The sequence below is a fragment of the Symphalangus syndactylus genome, chromosome 11 (genome assembly GCF_028878055.3).
Source record: "Symphalangus syndactylus isolate Jambi chromosome 11, NHGRI_mSymSyn1-v2.1_pri, whole genome shotgun sequence".
In the NCBI taxonomy this organism is placed as follows: Eukaryota; Metazoa; Chordata; class Mammalia; order Primates; family Hylobatidae; genus Symphalangus; species Symphalangus syndactylus.
The window spans coordinates 59,610,396-59,636,116 of record NC_072433.2 but is presented as its reverse complement, the minus strand read 5'-3'; the positions used below and the strand labels follow the sequence as shown (position 1 = coordinate 59,636,116).

At 43.1% G+C, this 25,721-nt stretch overlaps 1 protein-coding gene across 4 annotated transcripts in view; it reads left to right on the top strand.

Moving 5' to 3' along the window:
- The window catches only part of PRKCB (protein kinase C beta), a 387,670-nt gene that overhangs the window by 331,611 nt on the left and 30,338 nt on the right, over positions 1-25,721 (top strand). For all 4 annotated transcript variants that reach the window (XM_055232747.2, XM_055232748.2, XM_055232749.2 and 1 more), the window contains 5 exons: positions 7,227-7,318; positions 9,475-9,537; positions 15,743-15,881; positions 20,074-20,154; positions 20,423-20,530. In XM_055232747.2, coding sequence (XP_055088722.1) covers positions 7,227-7,318; positions 9,475-9,537; positions 15,743-15,881; positions 20,074-20,154; positions 20,423-20,530 — 483 coding nt within the window. The remainder of the gene's footprint in view (positions 1-7,226; positions 7,319-9,474; positions 9,538-15,742; positions 15,882-20,073; positions 20,155-20,422; positions 20,531-25,721) is intronic.

Genomic DNA, 25,721 nt, shown 5'->3' with positions numbered 1-25,721 from the left:
ACTTTCTTTTATCACATTCTATCTTATTTATTTATTTATTTACTTTTATTTGAAACAGGGTCTCACTCTGTCACCTAGGCTGGAGTGCAATGGTGCAATCACTGCTCATTGCAGCCTTGACCTCCTGGGCACAAACCATCCTCTCACCTGAGCCTCCTGAGTAGCTGGGACTGCAGGTGTGCGCCACCATGCCTGGCTAATTTTTTTATTTTTTGTAGAGCCCGGGTCTTGCCATGTTGCCCAGGCTGGTCTGGAACTTCTGGGCTCAAAAGTGATCCTCCCACCTCAGCCTCTCAAAGTGCTGGGATTACGGGCATGAGTCCCTGTGCCCAGCCACATTCTATTTTAGATTAGGGTTTGAATTAGTTGTATATTTGTTTTAACCAAGATTCTGAATTCCCTGAGGGCAAGCCTGAACCTTATTCATCGTTTTCATCCTTTTAATGCTTGCCTAATACCATGACTTGCAAAAATAAGCGCTCGATGAAAGTTCTAAAACTCACTTCTCTGCTCCAGATTGGCTCTGGATTGCCTCTGACAATGTTTTCCAGATTTTGATGTTGCTTACTGTGGAGTGGGAGATGAACCTGGTGGTACATGAACACATTGCATTTATTTTTAAAATAAGTCATTTAAAGGATTGATGTACCAGAGCCAGACTGGATATTGCATAAAGATGATGGACTCCAGATATGCATTTCTTTTCTACAGAGAGGATGAATTTCCATTTATGACTTTGGTATGAAATTTAAAATTTTTAAAATAATTGTGTTTAAGTTTTTTTAAGTGAGTTAATAAAAATACTTTTAAAATAAGTCAATTTTAGTAGAAAAGGCAGACAAACGTAGTAAAGATTTTTTTCTTTTCTTTCTTCCTTTTTTTTTTTTTTTTGAGACAGGGTCTCACTCTTGCCCAGGCTGGAGTGCAGTGGCACGATCTGGGCTCACTGCAACCTCCACATCCTGGGATCGAGCCATTCTTCTGCCTCAGCCTTCCGAATAGCTGACATTAGAGGTGTGTGTCACCACACCCAACTAATTTTTGTATTTTTATTAGAGATAGGGCTTCACCATGTTGGCCAGGCTGGTCTCAAGCTCTTGGCCTTAAGTGATCTGTCCACCTTGACCTCCCAAACTGCTTACAGGTGGGAGCCACCGCACCCGGTCCAGATATGTACTTGTTTTCTACAGAGGGGATGAATTTCCATTTATGACCTTGGTATGAAGTTTAAAAATTTTAAAATAATTGTGTGTAAGTTTTTTTAACTGAGTTAATAAAAATACTTTTTAAAAATAAGTCAATTATAGTAGAGGAGGCAGAGAAACTTGGTAAAGATCTTAAAGCCGGTTGGGAGACAAGTCACGTTTGGGTGGATGGTCTTAGGCAGTGCATCATAATCTGGTCTTACCCTACCTTTCCCCCTTTTTCTTTTATATGACTCCATGAATTTTACTCCCCCTCTCCAGCAATAATAGCCATCAAATCAGGAGCGTAAGTGCTTAGTTGTATTTTCCACAATATATGTTAAAACAAATACAACGCCATAAAGGTGAAACCATCATACATCCATGGACTACCTAAAATGATCTCCTACCCATTTTGGGAAACACGGCCATTTAGAAATTTATCTGGCCCCTGTCCCTCGCTTGGGAATCCTTAACATCTGGCACCGTGGATTATCCACAGAAACATCTCTGGCAATAGAGTTGCTCCTGGCATAGAGTGGGCATCATTAAGTGTTTGTTCAGAAATAAAAGGACAGTGAGATGCCAACCATAACATTTAATAGCTTAGGCGCTGGTGTGTCGAAGCCACATGCTAAGTACAGTTCAAAGATGATAGATCTTAGGGTTTCCCTGCATATGGTTAGCGGCAGAAACATACCACAAAACACGACCTTACCCACAGTGGAGCGATCCTCTGATGTGGGGATTCCGACTAATGAGTTTGGGGGGCAAGCTGAGTTCTTCCAAGCAGAAAGCAAGCAAGTGAAATCTCTCTCTCACTTACTTCTCTCTTTGTGGCCAATGCCATCTGCTAGCTTTAAAAATAATTTTTAAAAGCAAGTGTTTTGGTTCTCTTCAACGTGCAGCAAAGACAGATGCTATTTTTAGGCTTGTTTTCTATTTAAAAAAAAAGCCAAAGAACCAGGGGCTGGGTGTCAGCAGTTGTGGCTTACGGTCTGCATTTTGCCACCAACTGGTATGTGACCTTTTGGCAAATCTCCTATGCCTTGGACCCTGAGAACATAAGTGATCATTTCACCTCCTTTTCTCATTAGACATGTTGAGAGGGTGAAGTAGTATTGGTCTGAGAAATAAAAACCATTTTCTAAAAATTAGTCAGCGTGGGCAACATGGCAAAACCCTGTCTCTACAAAAAAATACAAAAATTAGCCAAGTGTGGTTGTGTGCACCTGTAGTCCCAGCTACTGGAGAGGCTGAGGCAGGAGGATCACTTGAGCCTGGGAGGTTGAGGCTGCCGTGAGCAGAGATCACGCCATTGTACTCCAGACAGGGCGACAGAGGGAGACCCTGCCTCAGATAAAAAACAAAAAACAAAAAAAAACAAAACAAATAATTGGTTAACTTGTGCTCTCCTGTAACCTGCCAGCTTCTGTCTTGATGTACCGCTAAATCTCCATGTTCCTTCTCTCCCCTCCTGGACTGGAAGCTCTTTGAAGGGAGGACACATCCACACATCCATACAATGTCTAGCTCAGAACCTTTCACACAAGGTGTACCCACTGGAGGCAGCATCATGAGGGGTTGAGAGTGTAGAGTTTGGAACCAAATGCCTAAGGTTCAGATCCTGGCTTTGCAGCAACTTATCAGCTGAGAGACCACTGGCAAGTTACTTTCCCTTTCTGAGCTTCAACTTTCTCCTCTTTAGAAAGGAGAGAAGTAGAGGGACAAGTGAGACAAAATATGTAAAGCATTCAGCTCATCACGTAGTAAGTACCCGAGAGAGCTTAATTTCATTATTATTGTTGTTATAATTATTAGGCACTCCCATATTTGATAAATGCACATGTGACTGTTACATATAAGATAAAGTTCTATGTGCTGTATGGAAGATTTTTTTAAATGGTAAATTAAATGTTTGTTATATGGCCAGCATCATGTTAGACACTCTATACATGTGTCCTTGTTTAATGTTCTGTGGGCAAGTGAAAAATGTCCCGTCTACAGGTGAAGAGAAAGCCCAAAATTAGATTAAATAACTGCTCAGTGTTGCAGTTAGTAAGTAGTGCAACAAGACTTCAAATACTGTATTGACTTAAAAGGTGAAATCTTTGCTTCACTTTCCCACCACCTATTGTCCTGGTTTTATAGCCCCTCACAATAGCTTTGCAACTTTTGACAGCAAGTCACCTTTTACATTGTGACTCAGCCATAGCAACGTATAAATATAACCAAAACATACATTCCGCAAAAAGTACTTAGTGGTGTTCTGTGCAGCATGCACTGATAATTTCCATTTCATCATTTCATTATTTTTCTTTCTTCTTCTTCTTCTTTTTTTTTTTTTTTGAGACAGTTTCACTCTGTTGCCCGGGCTGGAGTGCAGTGACACCACCATGGCTCACTACAGCCTTGAACTCCTGGGCTCAAGCGATCCTCTTGCCTCAGCCTCCCGTGTAGCTGGGACTACAGGTGCTCACCACCATGCCCGGCTAATTTTTTTTTTTTTTTTGGTAGGGGCAGAGTCTTGCTATGTTCCCCAGGCTGTTCTCAAACTCCTAGCCTCAAGTGATCCTCCTGTCTCGGCCCCGCCAAAGTTCTGGGATTACAGGAGCCAACCACCATGCCTGACCTCTTTTTTCTATTCTTTTTTTTTTTTTTAAGTTGATCATGACCCACCAAATTGATTTAATCATCAATTAAAGTGAGATACAACTTGAGTTTGGAAAACACTCGTCTGGCTTCAATACTCAGGCAGTGCTGCCAGCACATCTGATTTTCATCACATTTACAGTTTGCAGCCCTGTGTATGTTTCATTCCAGCCCTTCAGTCAGTCTGTTAGAGATTATCGAATATGTTATCCTCATTTTATAAATGAAGGCATCAAGGCTCAGGGATATAAAATGGTCTTCCCAAGCCTCTCCAGTAGTCAGAAAACGTGGAGCCAGCACTTTGATTCCAACCTTCTGACTGTATGAATGGTGCTTTGGAGACCCAGTAACTCCTGCTGCCTCGAGGATCACCCATTTATTCACTTAAGTAATGTGTATTGATGGCTCGCTTTGGCCAGGCATGGTGCTGGACTGTTGGTACACAGTGGTAAACAAATTTTACATGGCTCCTGGATTTGTGGAACGTTCAGTCACATTTGGCATTAGTCCGTTTCTTTCAGAGTGAGACCCCAAACCTTTGTATTAGCCTCCGTGACCTTACATGATGAGTCCCTCAGCACCGCCCTGGGCTCATTTCCTACCCTGTCCCCCTTCTTCTTTCTTCTCCAAGCACATGAGGTGTGCTCTAGCCTCAGGGCCTTTGCACAGCCTATTTCTCCGCCTGGTAAGCTCTCACTCTAGATACCTGCATAGCTGCTTTCGTCATCTCCTTCAAGTCTTTGCTGAAGGATCGCCTTCTAAATAAGATTATCCTGAATACTTTATTGAAACTGGAACTCCTTTCTCCCATCTCATCCAGCTGGTACTCCCAATCCTACATACTTTGCTCTGTGTTTCCCCCTTGGCACTTGTTAATCTTTTAACCTTCTATTTTTATTTTTATGTATTTATTTATTTTTTGAGACAGAATCTCACTCTGTTGCCCAGGCTGGAGTGCAGTGGTGTGATCTTGGCTCACTGCAACCTCCACCTCCCAGGTTCAAGCAACTCTGCTGCATCAGCCTCTCGAGTAGCTTGGACTACAGGCGCACACCATCACGCCCAGCTAATTTTTGTATTTATATTTAGTAGAGACAGGGTTTCACTATGTTCGCCAGGCTGGTCTCCAGCTCCTGACCTCAGGAGATCTCCTCAGTCTCCCAAAGTGCTGGGATTACAGGCGCGAGCCACTGTGTCCGGATATCTTTTAACATTCTGTATAATTTATTTATTATGTTTAGCATTTATTGTCTTTATCTGTGTCTACCTGCTAGAATGAAAGATAAAGGCCAGGAATTTTTGTTGGTTTTGTTCACTGCTCTATCCTCAGCAACCATCTATAACCTGGTACCTAGTAGGACTCTATAAATTTGTTTTTACTTGAATAGATAGATGAAATAAATAACCATCAAGTTCAGAATATAATTAACAAATTATGATGTGGTCAGAGATTAAAAAAAGAAAAGAAAAGAAAAAAGCCCACAGGCTTTCATGAAAGAGTATAACGGCAGACCTAATTTAGATTGGGTGGGTTAGAGGAAGTGACTTTTTTAGGCTGAGAACATAAGAGGGACTTCAGTTCCCAAATTCGTTAGCACAGACTCTGCCATTGCAAGCCAAAGGAACGTAGCGTAAAGGAGAGATTTCACCCAAGCAGAAGTCTCTAAGAAGAGATAAAGTGATTCATTCATTCATTTAGCAAACACCCTGTGATGGAAGGAGAGAAGCGAGTCACAGATTGGTGTTGCCCAAGGGCCAAAACACAAATCTGACTTATTTAATCCCAGCAACATCACTGAGGTTCTACTATTACCTCCTCTTGACAGATGAGGAAACCCAGGTGTTGAATAGCTTCTCCAAATACATCCAGCTATTAAGAGACAGAGCTGGATTTCCAAATGAAGTGTCTTTGGCACCAAAGCTTGTGCCCTTTCACTCTCTGGGCACCTGCTATGTGCTAGTTGTGCTCTCAGGAACAGGGCTTACACTGCCAAGAAGGGCATAGCACCTGACTTGAAGAAGTTCACAATATCCCTTGAAAGACATGCTGAAAAACTTCCCTGATTAGGACACAGATTTTTTTTCTGGCCCCAGTTCTTTTACTTCTGGACATGCCTTCCTAGGTAACTATTTTTCAAACCTTGATAATTCACCTTTTTGTTTTTGATAGCCACTGTGTTATCTGTTGGTGAGTACCTCAAAATTCAGTGGCTTAAAACAACAAAAGCATTTATTATCTCAGGTTCTGTGGGGCAGGAATTTGGGAATGCTTTACCTCGTTGATCTGGCTCTGGGTCTCAAAGGAAGCTGCAGTCAGATTGCCAGCTGGAATTTTAGTCATCTGAAGGCTTGTCTTGGTTGAAGGATCTGTTTCCAAGGTGATTCTCTCACAGGACTGGAGTTGGTGCTGGCTGTTGGCAGGAGGCCTCAGTTCTTTGCCAAATGTACCTTTCCATAGTACTGCTTGAGCATCCTCATGGCATGGCGGCAGGCTTCCCAAAAAGCAAGTGATCTGAGAGAGAGCAGGGTGGAAGCTGTAGGTCTTTTTAGTGCTACTCCTGGAAGTCATACGTTGTCATTTTTGCAATATCCAATGGGTTACACAGGTCAGTCCTATTCATTAGGGGAAGGTACTACACAAGAACATAAATACCAAGAGATTGAAAAATCACTGTGGGCGGGGGGAGCATCATAAAGGCTGGCTACTACAGCTACCTATCACCTGTAACATTATTTACTTAATATTTTCCACTTTTTATTAAAATCAGCCTTATCCTAAACAATAATATCAGTTAAGTCACAAGAATAATATGTTAATTATATTTTCCAGCAAAAACAAATATAAACTTGTAATTATTATTATTATTATTTTTGAGATGGATTCTCACTCTGTCACCCAGGCCGGAGTGCAGTGGCATGATCTTGGCTCACTGCAACATCCCCCTCCCAGGTTCAAGTGAGTTTCCTGCCTCAGCCTCCCGAGTAGCTGGGATTACAGGTGCCTGCCACCATGATTCGCTAATTTCTGTATTTTGTTTTTTTTCAGTAGAGATGAAGTTTTGCCATGTTGGCCAGGCTGGCCTTGAACTCCTGACCTCAGGTGATCTGCCCACCTCAGCCCCCCAAAGTGCTGGGATTACAGGTGTGAGCCACCGTGCCTGGCCAAAGTTGTAATTATTAATGAAAAAATTATCTGTGTATCACCTATGCTCACTTGCGTAGTTCCAGTGACACAAACGTTACCCTTGGGGAAACAGGAAGCCCAGCAAACAGGGATCTGTCAGAGAGTCCTGGTAGTTTTCATCATAAATTCCAGCTCTTCCCCCACTGTCCATTTGGAGCCCCAGAAGCTACAGGATGCTAATGTTGCTGTTTGCTGTCCTCTTCCAGGACCGCCTGTACTTTGTGATGGAGTACGTGAATGGGGGCGACCTCATGTATCACATCCAGCAAGTCGGCCGGTTCAAGGAGCCCCATGCTGTGTAAGTGAGAACTAGTGCTGTGCTTTCTCCTTGGGATAAATGGGTAGGTTAGTGGTTCCTTTGAGGGTGTTTTTTGCCAAAGAGAGATTTTTAAACACCTCGGGCATCTTTTTGAAAAAATATTTAGCCAAGGAAGAAAGGTGTTCTGCTTAATATGAGATGCTTCTTTTTTTCCTGACACCAGCTAAGAACCTGAAGCTCAGCCAGACACCATGGCTTATACCTGTAATCTCAGTATTTTGGGAGGCTGAGGTTTGAGGATCACTTGAGCTCAGGAGTTAGAGGCCAGCCTGGGCATCATGACGAGATCTCGTCTCTGTAAAAAATAAAAAACTTAGCTGGGCATGGTGGCGCACAGCTGTAGTCTTTCCTAAAAATAAAACAAAACTCAAAGCTCTAAAACCACAGCTATTTCTCTATTTCTAATTCATGTCCCTGACTGCATAGAAAGGCCCTATGTCTTCCTTGGGGATTACCATTGTAGATTTTATGTGTCCATTTGCTAATATTTATTGAGAACTTACTATGAGCCAGGCCCTAAGTGCTTAACAAACATCGTCTCACTTAACCCTGAGAATAACTCTGGGAGGGAGATGCTACCATCTCTGCTTTACGAACAAGGAAATGGAGATGCAAGATTTTGAACGCTTGCTCAAAATCATGGAGCTAGTAAGAAGCAGTTCTCGAATTCTGACCCCGGTTTTTCTTTGCCCATGTTCTTTATCTTATACCACTCTCCCTCTTAGATGCCTTCACTCCACGGGGGTGAAGGATCAAGGTGCTCAGTGGCAATGGTCTGTGGTTCCTGGGATAGGGAGACTGATTCTGGGTTGTTGGAAATGTGTTTCCTCTGCTGAGTCAATTCCATCCCCTTCAGTTCAATAGGCAGCTACAGTGTCTTCTTTTTAGAACACAAATTTCATCATGTCACTCCCCTGCTTAGGAACATGGCAAGTTATAGGAATTAGCAATGATAACCTCTCCTGGGGAGTTTGCTAAGATCTTATTGCCTCTCCAGAGAGCCCCCAGAGCTCATCTAGAACCCCACCTTGTCATACCAGAGGCTCGGTGGCTCCTACCCCGTTCAGCTTGCCCCCTCTCCTCCCACCTGGACAGGTTGTGAGCACTATGTTCTGATAGGATTTGCTTTATTCTTGTGCTTCCAAATCTAGCCATTCATATCTCCTGGCATGACTCTAATAGGACTAGCTTTGCTTTTACTTCTAACATCTAATTGACCACAGGCTTTAATTCCATTGTCACACGAGACACGTCAAGACACTTTACATAGTTCCCCAAAGCCCTGCCCAACCTTTGTGGCATAACTGGGCTTCCTAGTTCTCTCGAAACCTCTTTCTTTCTGGGTTGACCTGCAATAAGAGGTTACACTTTAGACAGATGTCGTTTCTTATTCCAGCTGCACCATTCATCTGCTATGTAACTTGCCCAAGTTAACCTCTCTAACCCTCAGTTTCCTCAGTTGAGGAATGGGGAGATACTAGTAGGACCTACCTTAGAGGATTGTTATTAGGATTAAGTCAGGTAATGCCTAAAATGGTGCTAGGCAGATGGTAAACCTTCAACAGATGTTAGCTGCTATTGTTAAGATAATTTAACTTGCTATATAGTCTGAAAGTATGATTCTCTCTCTTTTTGTGGGGGGTGGGGGACAGGGTCTCACTCTGTTGCTTAGGCTGGAATGCATTGGCCCTGATCATAGCTCACTGCAGCCTTGATCACCTGGGATCAAGCAATCCTCTTGCCCTAGCCTTCCGAGTAGCTGGGATCACAGGCATGTGCCACCACGCCCAGTTATTTTTTTTCTTTTATTTTTAGTAGAGACAAGGTCTCACTATGTTGCCCAGCTGGTGAAACGATAATCCTTCATCCAGTTCATCATATCCCGTGGCACCCTCTCCACTATATGATTGCTGAACTTCTGCCTATCCCCAGTTTGTCCTTAAGGCAACCCTATCACCCTCTAAACCACCCTGTGAATCCATCCATACTCTCAGCACTTTATGAGCTATATAGCTGACCATCCATGGGTTCTTCAATGCCCTGCACCTAGTTCAATATTGTATTGAATTCTGAGCATTGCCAAGCATATGGTGTCCTTGAGTTTCTCCATCGCTTTTTTTTTTTTTTAATTTCAGATTTTACGCTGCAGAAATTGCCATCGGTCTGTTCTTCTTACAGAGTAAGGGCATCATTTACCGGTAAGTGAACACTGCTGTACTTTCCATCTCTTCATCTCCCTCAGCTCCTCCCTGCCCTGCCTCTTTCTTCAGCTGCTTTTAAAATTAGAATCCGCGGTGGGGGAGGAATCCTCCAGAACTAACTTGGGCATGTGTTCTGCCAGGCAGCATCGCCCACTGCCCTGGCAAAGTTTGGGCAGCTCTATATGGTGGTAGAAAATCTCGATGGACTGTGTCACCAGTGACGGTTCAGAGCCTCAAACAGGAGACTGTTTGCTCTAAAAGGAGACTCACAGAGAGGACCCCAGTACTTCTTTCTCTTGCTTGTGGACCCTACATTTTAGGAGCAGGCAAAGAATTTTGGCTGGCAGAAGGTGATGGATCACATTATTATGAAACATTATTTATTATTATTTTTTTTCTGCTATGTAACTACAACTTGGAAATGGATCTCTGAGTGGCTGCCCTGAAAGACAGGATTAAGTTCAGGACTTGGCATTTGCTGGTTTTTGGAGGAGCAAATGGATGATCATAGCTGCATGAGTCATACCATTTTATATTTCATGCAAGGCAGACGATTGCACCCGAGGCTGCTATTTGTCAGCGAGTCTGGGGCGTACAATTCTCCTTGTACTATGTCGATGCAAATGGCATAGCCAGTGCAGGCTTGGGGTGGTTTGTTATGCAAGAGTGGCTGCAAGGTATGAGGCTTCCAAATAGCACTTGGCACGGGTGGGGGTCTATTTCAAAGATTACGAAGAACCACGAAAGTCTCTTCCATTCATGTGTTTGACACATATTTATCAAATCCTACTATATTCTAGGCACTCTTCTGGGTGGTGAGCATACAGAAGTGAATAAAACAGATGAAACCCCTTGCCCCTGTGGAGTTTATCTTTCTCATGATGGGAGACAGATAAGTGAATCATAAAAACATAGTCTGCCAAGTAGTGATAAGTCCTATGGAGATAAATCAAGCAGGGGAGGGTGCTGGTGTACACTGGGTGTTGGAGGTTCTCTCTCATTCTGTAGAGAGCATGGTGATGAGGGCCTGGAGAGTTGGGGGTGACTTGAGAGTCCTGGGCCTTTTGCCTTAACTGTGGGATATGGGATTAAAAGGCATGAGGGGGCCTGGCACAGTAGCTATCACCTGTAATCCCAACGCTTTGGGAGGCCGAGGCAGGAGGAATGCTTCGAGCTAGGAGCTCCAGACCAGCCTAAGCAACATAGTGAGACCCAGATCTCTAAAAATAAAATAAAATTAGCCAGGTGTGATGGTGCATACCTATAGACCTAGCTACTCAGGAGGCTGAGGTGGGAGGATCAATTGAGCCCAGGAATTCAAGGATGCAATGAGCTATGATCATACTACTGCATTCCAGCCTGCGTGACACAGTGAGACCCTGTCTCAAAAAAAAAAAAAAAAAAAAAGGCATGTTAAGATTAGCCCTGGTAAGTACAAGGCAGATAGCGGAGGCCAGGCTAGGGGGTGCTGGTAGGATGGAGGGATGGGAAGTGGGGACCTTGTCAGAGGCTTTCAGAGGCTTTCAGAGTCCTGGGGCTTTTAGTCACACCTGAAGTGGTGATACGGAATCTATAGGGGGAAGGATGATCTTATTCTGAGGGCAGAAAGTCCCAGCCATTCCTACTTTTTCCTAATGATGGAGGGAAGAAGGTCAAGAAGAGGAGTGGTTTTACTTGGCATATGGGTGATCCTAGTGAAAATGTAAAAATAGAGAGAAGAAGAAGAATTTAGAAGCTGAGGCAAGAGGATCACTTGAGCACAGGAGTTCGAAACTGCAGTGAGCTATGATTGTGCCACTGCACTCTGGCCTGGGCAACAGAGCAAGACCCTGTCTCTAAAAAAAGAAGAATTTAAATTTTAAATGGTATGATCATTCTGCCCACGCCCATGTTTGCCCTCAATGAACACATTCACTATGTGTACGTGAAATGGCACATGGAAATCCTCCAATTCCCTTAGTTTCTCTTTTGACTCTCATAGTGACAACATCTTTTTGTGCTGAATATTATTCTGGTGTTGAAAGGTACACATGAGGCTGGGTACAGTGGCTCACACCTGTAAACCCAGCACATAGGGAGGCTGAGGGAGGCGGATTGCCTGAGGTCAGGAGTTGGTGACCAGCCTGGCCAATATGGTGATACCTCATCTCTACTAAAAAATACGAATATTAGCTGGGTGTGGTTGCACATGCCTGTAATCTCAGCCACTCGGGAGGCTGAGGCAGGAGAATCGCTTGAACCCGGGAGGCAAAGGTTGCGGTGAGCCGAGATCACCCTGTTGCACCCCAGCCTGGGCAACAAGAATGAAACTACATCTCAAAAAAAAAAAAAAAAAAGTACACATGATCTGCCATATGACATGATCCCTAAATTCAAGCAGATGACTTCAGCTGGTGCTTAACCAAGGAGACAGGGATCATGGGTGATTTTTCACTCTACATGATTTTCAACTTGGGTGCTGACATTAGGACCTAACTCCTATGTGGGATGTGCCTCTACTAAAATAGAACCAACTGGGTTCTTGAGAAGATTAAATATGGAACTACAAGTTTATTGGAAGAAAATCCACTCCCAGTGTAGGAAACAGGAGAGGAAATAATTAGAGTTCTGGTCAATTGAGTTGTGATTCAGGGCTAGTTTCTAATCAATCAGGAAGCCCCATTGGGATCTGGGATCCATGGATCCAGGTCACTGGCCAGGCAGGTGGTAAAATTCAAAGATTAGCCTTTCAGGTGCTAAGATGATACCTATTCCAAAGCCCCTTTTCCCAAACTAACTACACACTCTCCCTTTCATCTTCCACTATTAATATGGTCTTTAAAGGGATATTTATCAATCTTTTAAGCCAGTCTGCATCTGAACCCTTCTTTTGTGTATGTGGAAGAACAGAGTCAATCTCCTACTATAAATAATGAAAATGACAGATACTCATTTCACATCCACCCTGTAGCCAGGGCAGGCACACAACCCAAGCTCTGACAGTTGGTCATACTTACTCAAGACCTTGAATCAGAAACTAGTGGCCAAGGAAGCAGAAAGCATAGAATGAAGAGTGACCATAGTAATTAACAGCAGCTGCTTTCCAGAGGCAAGAGAAGAGGGTCTTAATAGCAATAGGCAGAGTCCAGCATTAGGGCTGATGTCTGTGTCCCATGGCAGCTTGGGTGGTGGTGTCACTGGACAAGCCCTGAGTTGCAGTTAGGCCTCGTTTCAGGCTGTATAGACTCTTAATCTGGTTCTTCAGTCTCCTCAAAGATTCCATGAGCTCCCCAATATCCTTTGATGAATTCCTTTTCAGGTAAAAATCATCATAGTTGGTTTTTGTTGCTCACTGTCCAGAACGCTGATGGAAATAGAGTTCTTGAAATTGACAGTCAAATGGAAATGGTAAAAAACAAATTACTTGACAAAAGATGTATGGTTTTATCATTTCATAGAGATTGATTTCATAGTGGTAATATCTTTTAAGATGTTACAAATCACTACCTCCTTCATCTAAATCTCTACTTAATTGAACAGTTCTTAAGTAAAGAGGATGAAGGATTATGTTAGACTTACCATCTTTAAGGAACTGGAGATGTTGGGTTGGGGGGCAGGGAGGGAAAAAGATTCTTCCTATCAAACTTAGTGTCTGATTTACCTACCACTATCTCTGGAATGTGTGTTGGTTTTGCCCTTGATGGTTTTCTGAAAAATGAAAATAATTTCTCCATCCACCTTTTGAAGCAGAAATGAGGATTTATTACATAGAACAAAAGATTAGGGTGTGATATCAAAACACTGTATGTGACAGTGAAGATGACAGAGGTGCCCTCCAGCCTCAGGACTGCCTGGCTTTTGGCACCTGAAACTTCTTTTCTATAATAGATAAAGATTTTATCGCTTCCCTAGTCTACCCAGCTGCCTGCTTCTGAGCATGTGGTCGAGCTGAAGGGATGTCATTTGTCACTATTAGATAAATCACATGTATCACATATAGACCTACCTAGTAAGTTTATGAAAAGCAAATTGCTGCAAAGCCTGGGTTTTCTGAGTTCCAAACTTTCACTCAAATTACGGTGGCTTGTAGATGAGCGTGAAGGCTGGATATGAGCAGCACCATGGACAGCACTAAAGGCATGGCGTGTTGGGATTGGCAAACATCAGTGGGCAAGTGCAAGTGGACCTCCCCCTCCCTTTGAATAAGGAGACCCCACAGACACAGATAGGAGATGTCAGGATATAGTTTTCAGATTGTATTCTTTTAGCTGGAAATGATGACAGCAACTCAATTCAAAGTAACAAGTTAAAAGAGGCATTTATTGGTGACATAACTTAAAAATCCAGGCGCAGATCTGACTTTAGGCCTGGATAAATGCAGAGGCTCAAGTGACGTTATGAGGGCACACTTTATCACCCTCCCTGTAGGCTCTACTTTCTCTATATTGGATTGCTTCTCTTCATCTGGTGACCCCTGGAGTTTCTAGACTTCCATAATACCACCTGAACAACCCCAGTGTAAAATGTACTTATCCCTTTCCTGATTGTGCCAGCCAAAGTGCCAGCACTAATACTTAACAGCTTTGATTGGCTCAGATTGGATCACATGCCCTTCCTGAATCAATCACTGTGACCAGCAGGATGGAATATTTCCATTGGCCAGGACAGGCCCACTTGACCACTCCTGGAGCCATGTTACATGGAAGCCATGTTACACCCATGTTACGTGGAAGAATTGAAGGAGGGTGGTTCTTCTAAGAAATATTAGAATGCTGTCATCACAAAATACTAGAATAGGCAAAACCACAGATGCCCACTGCCCAATCAAGATGACCGAAGGGAAAGATCTGAATTAAGGAATAGATCCCCCTACCTCTCAGGAATTCGGACTTCCCCATCTTCTATTAGGACTGGGACCATCTGATCCATCTCTCAGCTTTGCTCACTGGTGCTGAAATATAAAGCATTGACATTGGAGTAGGTGTTTAGGGAGGAGGAAAGTGTGTTGATATTGGAGCAATCTTGTGTGCTAAAGACCTACAACTGTTCCCCAAAATGTCAAGCTCTTCTCATCAACACAGATGAAAATAAAAGAGAACACAGCACATATCCTTTAGGTTAGAGCTCAAATGTCACTGCCTTAGAGAGGTCCTTTCTGACTGACACCCTGCTTAAAGTGACTTCCTCGAATAACTATCTTATGTGCTCTTTATTTTCATCATACCACTTACCAGAATCTATAATAATCATGCTTATAGAGTAATTGTCATCTTTTTCCCAGCACTGAAATTTAATCTGAAGAATAGGAGGCTTGCTTATCTTGTTTACAGCTACATACTATACCTGGCTCCAGGCATAGTGCCTGTCACATAGTAATTGTGCAACATTTTTTTTTTTCAAGACGAAGTCTCACTCTGTCACCCAGGCTGGAGTGCAGTGGCACGATCTCAGCTCACTGCAACCTCCACCTCCCAGGTTCAAGCTATTCTCCTGCCTCAGCTTCCAGAGTAGCTGGGACTACAGGCGCCCACCACCATGCCCAGCTAATTTTTGTATTTTTAGTAGAGATGGGGTTTCACCATATTGGCCAGGCTGGTCTTGAGCTCCTGACCTTGTGATCCACCTGCCTCGGCCTCCCAAAGTGCTGGAATTGCAGGTGTGAGCCAATGTGCCCTGCCAAATATTTTTTGATTCAAAGAATCGATGGAAACTCCTGGGTCATGTCCTAGGAGGTGGCCCAAGAGATCAGGGAACACTTAGCATTAAATATTTCTTTCAATCAGCTTTTTTTTTCTTTGTAATTTTTAGAGATATTTTTAAAAATAATAATTTTGTGAAAAATGTATCTTCTTACAAAATATAGGGAGTCTTTAAGTTGCAAAGGGCAATTCCTGGAATTTTCCTGGATCCAAGAAGTGTCATGGATGCTCTGCCTTTTGCTTAACTTTCTGTGGATCTCCGTCTTTTTAGAAGTGCTGTCTCTTTGTGTCCTTGTGAGACACTTGGCACAGTTGGCTGTGTAGAAAAAGAAAAGCACGGAGGTTTGCTGACCTCTTTTTATCTCCCTGCCAGATTGTAAGCTGTTGGAGGTCAAAGGCTGGTTTCTACTGACCTTTGTGCCCACACAACACCTAACACAGTGTTCTATGCATAATGAGTGGCTGTTGGTTGGCTTGAAATGCATAACGTTAATTAAATCTCTAAATTCTTGTGTCTGCCATAGTGACCTAAAACTTGACAACGTGATGCTCGATTCTGAGGGGCACATCAAGATTGCTGATTTTGGCATGTGTAAGGAAAACATCTGGGATGGGGTGACAACCAAGACATTCTGTGGCACTCCAGACTACATCGCCCCCGAGGTGAGAGCTGCCGGGCACACGTTCACATTGTGGTGATGTACCCTCTGCTCCCCAGATGGCTGTGTGAGAGCTGGGAAGGGTTGAGGGTGGTACCTTGCAAGGGAACCTCGGGCAGATTCTTATTCTATACTCTAAATCCTCCCTTTGAGATCACACATGCAAATTAATTTAGCACACATCCAGAAGCCCAAGCCCAAAATACATCAAGGTTTGGGAGAAAATTTAAATAAAACCCAAAAGAACCATCCAACACACATCAGTAAAATTTTTCGTCAAACTGTTGTGGCTCACGGCCATGTGATACCGCCTAATTATGACATTGAAATGTTTGTTGAGAGAAAAAGAGCAGATCCTCTGGGCTGGCATATGACATGGGATCTGTGTCCTGTACACGTCCCTCAGCAGGAAAATGGACAATAGCCCATGATTTATTTATAGCATGAAATACTACCAGGCACCAATTCAGAAGAGTGAGTTAGATATATATGTAGATATGAAAAGATCTTCAAGACACATTGTTAGAGAAAAAATCAAGGTACAGAATGACAAATACAAGGCCAGGTGTGGTGGCTCGCACCTGTAATCCCAGCACTTTGGGAGGCAGAGGCAGGTGGATCACTTGAGCCCAGGAGTTCCAGACCAGCCTGGCCAACATGGTGAGACCTCGTCTCTACAAAAAATACAAAAATTAGCCGGGCGTGGTGGCACGTGCCTGTAGTCCCAACTACTTGGGAGGCTGAGGTAAGAGAATCACCTGAGCCCCAGGAGGTCCAGGCTTCAGTGAGCTGTGATTATGTCACTGCACTCCAGCCTGGGTGACACAGTAAGACCCTGTCTCAAAAAAAAAAAAAAAAAAGAAAAAAGAAGAATGACAAATAACAGTATGATACTATTTATGGATGAAACAGAAATACACGGAACACTGTTCTGTTTTCAGTGAGTAAAAGCATACAAAAATCTGGAAGATTTCAAACTGATTTTATAACACTGGTTACCTCTGAGGATAAGGGAATTGTAAAGAGAAATTTAGCTATTTCTATATACTGCTGACATTTTTTACAAGGTAAATGTATTTGGGTATTACTTGAGTAATAAAGTAATTCTTTAAAAATAATAAGGCTTTACTCAGACCCAGTGAAGTTTTCCCTATGTGATATGCTTTGGTCTATTATCATTTTGTTAATTAATTAGATATGACACAATCCATAACACAACTTCCTGATAGGCCAGGGGTTCCATAATCTCTGATTCTCAACTCTAACTGCAGTTTAGAGTCATAAGGGAGCTTTTACAATGTAGGATGCAGCTGGGGCATGGTGGCTCACCCCTGTAATCTCAGCACTTTGGGAGCCTGAGGCAAGAAAATCACTTGAGGGTAGAAATTTGAGACCAGACTGGACAACATAGTGAGACCCTAATCTCTACAAAAAAATTTAAAATTCTCCGGGTGCACTAGGTCACACCTGCTGTCCTGACTACTCGGGACGCTAAGGTGGGAGGATCACTTGAGCCCAGCAGGTAGAGGCTGCAGTAAGCAGTGATCATGCCACTGCACCCCAGCCTGGGAAACAGAGGGAGACCCTGTCTCAAAAAAAAAAAAAAAAACACACAAACAAAAAACAATGTGGGATGCCCAAGCCTCATCCCATTAGAATCTCTGCAGGTGGAGGCTCAGGATCTGTGGTTCTCAGAAGTTCCTCATTGGTCCTGATTCAGGCAAGCACAAGAAACCCTGAACTGTGTTGCTGGTGAAGTTGCCTCCCCTCCAGCCTGCAGATGGGAGGGATGAGCAGCAGGTCAGGCTTTGTCATGAGCTAACCACATCACCTTTGGCAACTGCTGTCACATCCCGGGCTGTAGTTTCCTTTGTAAAAGGATTAACTTGTTGGGTTGTTATGAGAATCAAACAAGACTTGAAGTACTTTAAAAGTGTGAAAACACTTTTTTTTTTTTTTTTTTTTTTTTGAGACAGAGTCTCGCTCAGCGCCCAGGCTGGAGTGCAGTGGCTCAATCTCTACTCACTGCAAGCTCCGCCTCCTGGGTTCATGCCATTCTCCTGCCTCAGCCTCCCGAGTAGTTGGGACTACAGGCGCCCACCACCACGCCCAGCTAATTTTTTTGTATTTTTTTAGTAGAGACGGGGTTTCACCATGTTAACCAGGATGGTCGCGATCTCCTGACCTCATGATCCGCCCGCCTCGGACTCCCAAAGTGGAAAACACTTTCAATGAGAAGTGTTCTCCTGGAATGCTTTCCCTTCGTTGTCTTGAGGGTTACTTCTCAGAATGCATTTCATTCATTCATAATTGACAAGTAAAATTGTATACATTTATCATGTGCAACATGTTGTTCTGAAATATGTATACATTGTGGAATGGCTACGTTGAGTTAATTAATGTATTTATTATCTCACATACTTATTTTTTTATGGTAAAAACACTTAAAAATCCCTCTTAGCAATTTTCAAGAATACAATAGATTGTTATTAACTATAGTTACTGTGTTGTACGATAGGTCTCTTGAATTTATTCCTCCTACTTAACTGAAATTTTGTATCCTGTAATCAACATCTCCGCATTTCTGATTTTGGAATAGAAATCAAAGTGGGAGATAGAGATCAAGAAACAAACATTCACTTTATAGCCAAGTTTGCTCAAATACCCTTTTTGAGTTAAACAAGCAATAACTGAATTATAAAACATTCTAGGATTAGTTAACATTTTGAGGGCATAATATGTGAAAGCCACCTAGTATTTCATTCATCCTCACATAACTCCATGATATAGAGATTATAGAAGTTAAGTAACTTCTCCTGTGGTCAGACAGCCAACCGGTAGACAGCAGTCAGGATTCAAAGTCAGACTGCCTAACCCTCAGACCTCAGCCTTTAGCCTTTGCTGTATTACCTCTTAACCTCTGACATGGTTAGTTTTACATCCCTGCATACTGAAAGATGGACAGTCACATGGCTCTTCTAGACTTTTCCATGTTCTGGCAGTTTGGGAATATGAATTAAAAACTTCACAACCATATATACCATATGATCCACCAATTCTACAGCTAGGAGTTTATCTTAAGGAAATACTTGGACAGATGTCCAAATATCTAATTACAAGAATATATGTTACAGCATCGGAAGAAACCCAATCAATTGGAAATTTATAAGATAGATTTTGGTATATCCATTCAACGGAATGCTATGCACAGATAAAAATTGATTATGTTCATATACAAATATTAAATTAGCAAGGAAACCTTAAGTGAATAATTGGCTTTATTAAAGATCTATTGCCCATACTCCCAGCGCTTTGGGAGGCCAGGGTGAGAGCTTTGCTTGAGTTTGAGATCAGTCTGGGCAATATAGAGAGACCCCATCCCTACAAAAAAATTAAATAATTAGCATGGTGGTAAGCACCTGTAGTCCCAACTACACAGGATGCTGAGGTGCAAGGATTGCTTGAGCCCAGGAGGCCAAGGCTGAGAGCGGTGAGCTATGATCTCGCCACTGCACTCCAGCCTGGGTGACAAAAAGAGACACTATCTTGAAAAAAAAAAAAAGAAAAAAAAATCATCCAAATACTAAAGTGTTTATGTAAAGCACACACATACACACAGAGTTTAATATGTATCCAGAGAAAAGAGTATGGAATGAAGTGGACCAAATATTAGTCATAATTTTTCTCTTAATAAAGGATTATGGGTGATTTTCATGTTATTATCTCAGCTTAGCTATCTTTTATAAAGAAATATTAAAATAGTGACAAATGTTATTAACTCTTAAACGTTTTTATTTTTAATTGTATTTTAAAAACATGTAACGTAAAATTTACTATTTTAACCAATTCTAAGTATACAGTTTAGTAGTGTTAAGTATATTTACATTATTGTGTAAATGTTGTAACTTTTACAGAGGAGTAAAGACAGTTTTTCCTTTTAAAAATTCCATGCTCACTGTTTTGAAAATAATAATAACAATACACCTTACTTAGTGCTTCGAAAAGGCAATGTGACAGCCACAGGTGTTTGCCCAGCTGCAGGTGCCTCTGCAAAGCATGTCTGTCATTCCCTGAGTAGCTAATGTAAAGAAACAGCTCAGGTGGGCACTGGCCTTCTTGTAAAAGAAGAGTGGAATCTGTTTCCAGAAGAAACATGAAGTGCAAACCTCCCTGATAGGATGCCTTCTCTTTTCTAGATAATTGCTTATCAGCCCTATGGGAAGTCCGTGGATTGGTGGGCATTTGGAGTCCTGCTGTATGAAATGTTGGCTGGGCAGGTAATTGAACTTTAAGTGATCGATAAGAGAAGTCCTCCCTACCCCCATCCACATGGTTTCTTTAGGAGAATACATGTTTGGTAACAGCTCATAAATTGGAACCTCTATGACTTTCTTGGCCTTGGGGTCATACAAGTCTGTGGTCATTTGAAAGCCTGGGTGTGTGGCTTCACTGTGGGCCCCAGGGAGGAGGGTCTGCCAGTTGAGGGGAGCTAGGGGGAGGGTTCAAGCAGGGATTCTTCTCCTCCCACCCTCCCCTGTCATACAGGCACCCTTTGAAGGGGAGGATGAAGATGAACTCTTCCAATCCATCATGGAACACAATGTAGCCTATCCCAAGTCTATGTCCAAGGAAGCTGTGGCCATCTGCAAAGGGGTAAGTACATCTCTTAAAGCTGTGACCAGGACCACCACATACAGGCATGCGGGCTGTACCTTGCCCAAGAACACCCCACCAGGGGGGAACAGAGCCTGAACTCCACCCTTCACTCCATTTGCCAATATGAGAACTCTGGTGTGGAGCTGCTACCTCCCGGAGGAGAGAGAGCTTTTTTTCTGATGTGCACAGAAGTGCTGTAGAGAGCTGCCTGCAGCTGCGTCTTGCTGCTGGCTGGGCTGCAGTCTCTGAACTAGCACAGGGGAATGCTTATTGAATGAATGAGGTAGAAAGCACAGAAATTTTGTCAAAGAGCTGGAAGTCATGGGAAAGGGCACAAGAAGTCTTTGGCACAACTCAGGCTATCTTGCCCTGCTCTGCTGTATGTGTTTAATTAATACTAAGAGCGTGCAACTTTTGTTCTAAAAAATAAGGAATTCTCTAGATAAGCAGACTGAAATTCAGTGTACTCAAAATCCCACTGTCCCGTCTCCCCAGACGCACACACAAATGGCTAAAAGGGCATGCACGCTTGTACATCTATGGTTTATGCACAGGGCACCTGTGAAGAAAGCAGGACGTGTGTTTATGGGGAAGGATTGTTTGTTTTGAATCTTGTGTTGGACCAGGGCATACTCACAGTGACTTTTGTGAGATCCTAAAGATCAGCGACCCTCACCTTTGGAGCCACCAGGATAACCCGAAGTGCCTTACCAGAATGCACATGCTTCTGCCTCACCCCAGAGATTAAGTCTGGGTATGAGTATTTTGGAAAAGTCTCCATTTGGCTTGCAGACCACTACCTTTAAACATACTGTCCAAATGAAGTGATTTTTCAACTCTGATAGAAGCCTGAAAGCAATAGAATTAGACGCCCAGAAAGTATGTTCCACGCGTAATATGCTAATAAAGGATTTGCTCTCCCTCCACCCAGTGGTACAGGTTAGAACATGGCCATGCCTTAATCAGCGCGTTCCTACCTGTGTGTCTGAATAAACCAGGGCTGCCAGTCCTAGATCTGTGGGATGCTTGCAGACTTTTCATGCCCTACTTTACTCTTCCTGACCCCAGCCAGATGCTGGATGCACTGGCTGGGGTGAAGGAAAGCTGGGAAACTCAGGCAGGCCAATCTGAGGCTTGGCCCAGTTTGGAATAGCTGGGCCAGCCTCTCAGCCTAAAAGCGCCTTGTCACACTGCCTAAATTCCCACTCTCAATGAATCACCTAAGGTTTGCACCTCAGCTACATACGCTAAGATGCATGTATCCCTGGGGAAACCACCTGTGAATTAGTGTCAATCCCGAACATCTAAAGTGAATTGCTTGAAAATATTTTCTTTGAGGGTGTGAGGCAGGGAGAGAGAAAATGAAGAATAGAGAGGGGACTCCCAGAGGTGCATTAGGAACCCAAGCAAAGCCCATAAAGAAAAAGAAGGCACACATGAAGGCCTCTACAGGCCCCCGTAGACAAGTTATTGAAGGGTAGGGGCAGGTAGAGAGAAGGTGGTACCTGGAGCTTTTAGTTTGTTTAATAATTGCCGGCATATAAGGATCCAGAGATTTCTCAAAAACATTCAGCTTTCAGGTTTCTCTTGAAAAATCAGATCTTGCCACATTGGCCTGTCATTCTTACAAAGCACCAGTCAGCTGGATTGGAAACCATGGCCCTTTGTAGTTGGAGCTTGCCCTCTGTAATTTGCAGAAATTCTCATTTGGCCAATTCTATCCAAGTTCAAATCCTGGTTCCGGCATTAATTGCCGTAGGACCATGGGGAAGTTGTTTGACGGCATCTGCTGATTGGGGATAATAATAGCACTCCACATTGGGTTCTTTGCTGACTAAACAGCTGAATACTGTAAATCACTTAGAATAGAGGCTGGCACTCTGCTCTAAGCCCCTTGGAAGTTATTATTACTATTACTAGTGCTGACGCTATTGTTTTATCTGCCAGGTTCCTCTTGGCATTTGAGTTTGCATCCCCTGGAATTGCAACTTTTAAAGTAGGAGATTTTGGAGATCAAGGGACCCTTTGCAAATCTTGACCTTTCTACTTCCTAGGCGCGAGGTGTTTTGTTTTGTTTTGGTTTGGTTTGGTTTTTTTGACAATGTCTAGCTCTGTCACCCAGGCTAGAGTGCCATGGAGTGATCGTGGCTCACTGCAGCCTTGATCTCCCAGGCTCAAAGGATCCTCCTGCCTCTGCCTCCCAAAGTGCTGGGATTACAGGCATGGGCCACTGCACTCAGCCTAGGTGCAAGATCTTAAGCCACTTCCTTTGCATCTCTGGGCTTCTGTTTATTTTAAAAAATGGAATAGTAATACTCATTGAAAAGAGTTTTTGAGAGCATTAAATGAGATAACATAAGAGAAAGCTCCTTGCATGATGTGGGCACATAGTAGGTGTTTAATATATCCACAGGGTCCTCCCCTTCACATGCCTGCCCTGTCTGGACAGCTGGGGGTTCTAAGTGGGTCATGGAGGAGAGAAGATTTTCCAGGTCAGCTGCCTTCAGCTCCCGCTCCAATTAGCAGTTTCCCTGGTAGAGCCATTTTCTATTAATTCAGGACCCATAACCTTCATGATTAACTGGGGTGACTCTCTTACTATTGAGTTTGGGGACCATTATTAATTGAGTGGGCTGAGTCCAATGGGGCTCTTCCTTCAAGGAGGGTACTCCAAAAACGAGTGATGCTCAAGCGAACAGCCAAATGCTTCCTCCGGAACAGCGAGCCCCAGGCGATACGTCTGGGAGGTGATCAGAGATTGGAACAGTGATTAAATCCAGCTGTCTACTTGGCTTCGAGCACATTAGAGCAGAGTGCGGGAGCTGGGCAGATACTCCGAATTAATGCTGGATGTTTCTGCAGTACGTTTTCTTTGCTTGGCATCCTCCTGCTCAGACAGAAATTCAGTTGAGCTTTTGAAAACAGTCACGTGTTTAATTGAAGCAGTGTCCTTTATATGTCCATTCCCTTAAAGGCCCGATTTTCTACTAAAAAAAAATTAGTAAAACCTTACTCAGATGGCTGTTCCCACTTTGAACAAACTTGAAGCAAAAAGAAGCCCAAATAGGCCGTACCTCAGGGTGAAAACCAGCAGACACTGAACAGCTGAGACTGAACATAAAGCTCTAAGAGTCCTGAGCCAGGAAGAGCTGTTCAAAGCCTTGCCCTGCTCCTTAGCTGTTTGACCTTAGAGAGATGACTTTACTTCTCTGCACCTACATTCTTTACCTGGAAAATGGAGGATAATAGTTGCTGAGGCCTCAGAGTATTGTTGCAAAGGTTAAAGAGTAATGGGTAATGGCCGGGAAGCCTTTAGCACGGAGCCTGAACGCATGTGACGTTGTCATGCTCAGTACATGGAAGCCGTTATTGATACTATTATCAGTGTGAACCAAAACCTCACTGCCCTTTCTTTCCTCCCATTCTAATCTTACACAAATGTCAAGCCTTGGCTCAATTTCCTCACCCTCCATAAACCTCTCCTGACAAAGCCAGGCCACAAAAATTCCTGAGAAAACCACGTGTGAAATGCGCTCCCATTTTTCTTAAAAGCCCAAGTTTTAGAGCTAGGCAGAGGTGGAGTCTGCACCCAGCTCTTACTGACTCTGCCACTTCCTATCTCTTGAGTCCTTGCTGTTCCTCAACTTCTCTGAGTGTTAATTGCCTTTTTATTCAAATGGGAAAAATAGTATACTCACCTCGTTGGGTTATTATGACTATCAAGGAAGATCATGCATGTAAATAAAGAAGTAGCAGCCGGGCGTGGTGGCTCTCGCCTGTAATCCCAGCACTTTGAGAGGCTGAGGCGGGTGGATCATGAGGTCAGGAGACTGAGACCATCCTGGCTAACATGGTGAAACCCCGTCTCTACTAAAAATACAAAAAATTTAGCCAGGGGTGGTGGTGGGCGCCTGTAATCCCAGCTACTAGGGAGGCTGAGGCAGGAGAATGGTGTGAACCCGGGAGGTAGAGCTTACGGTGAGCTGAGATCTCACCTCTACATTCCAGCCTGGGTGACAGAGTGAGACCCGTCTCAAAAAAAAAAAAAAAAAAAGAAGAAGTAGCTAGCTTAGAACGTAAGTGCTCAGTTAATTTCCCCACCCTGGAGGATACAGTTTATATAACAAGTACATGCTTGTGTGTGTGACCACAAATTATCTTGTAAGGGGGCAACAGGTTGAGTGACTGTCCAACAGTGTAGGAATGAATTTCTGGGTTCATCCCTTCCCCATCATCAGCAAGTCCTGGGCAGAAGATTCTGCCATCATGGGCTGCTCAATGTGATGTCAACTCTGGAAAGCTTTTGGACTTGTGTGCTTCTTTCTTTCTTTTTTTTTTTAATTAATCACCAACTCTTCTGTCTTTACTCTCCGTGCATTTGCTCAAGTCTTGAGATCGGAGATATTTTCATGCTGCTTTGGACTCATTTACAAGAGGAAGCCTGTCTGGTTTCATCTTGGAGCATCTATTCATCTTGTTATTTAGCACTCAGAGACCCAAAGATGGAGGGTTTTGATAATTAAGTAATTTAAATGGAACACCAAAGAAACCTCAGCGGCATTGTGTGTAATGTATGGTACAAGGGAAATGAGCTGGGCTAGGTTTTGACTATTTAATGAGCTTTCAGAAAGTAATTACTTGAAACTTGGGCCCCTTTGACTAATACTTTTTCTTCTGTTTTGTCATTTTTGCAAGTGCTTTACTGAGAAATGCAAATGGTATCTGAATGAATGTATCCTTTGCTTTTGTCAAACTCCAGTTTTCTTGTTGTGGGAGGAGGGAAGTTAGAAGATATTGAAACTGTCCTAATTAAATGCACTGGTAATTGCACAAAACTTATTCTTAAACCAAAATGGATAAATGGATCATGTGGCATTTCTTTTTTTCTTTCTTTCTTTTTTATTTTATTTTATTTTATTTTTTTTTGAGACGGAGTCTCTCTCTGTCACCAGACTGTAGAGTGCAGTGGCGCGATCTCAGCTCACTGCAACCTCCGCTTCCCGGGTTCAACAATTCTCCTGCCTCAGCCTCCTGAGTAGCTGGGACTACAGGTGTGTGCCACCTTACCCAGCTAATTTTTGTATTTTTATTAGAGACAGGGTTTCACCATGTTGGCCAGGATGGTCTCTATCTCTTGACCTTGTGATTCGCCCACCTAGGCCTCCCAAAGTGCTGGGATTACAGGTGT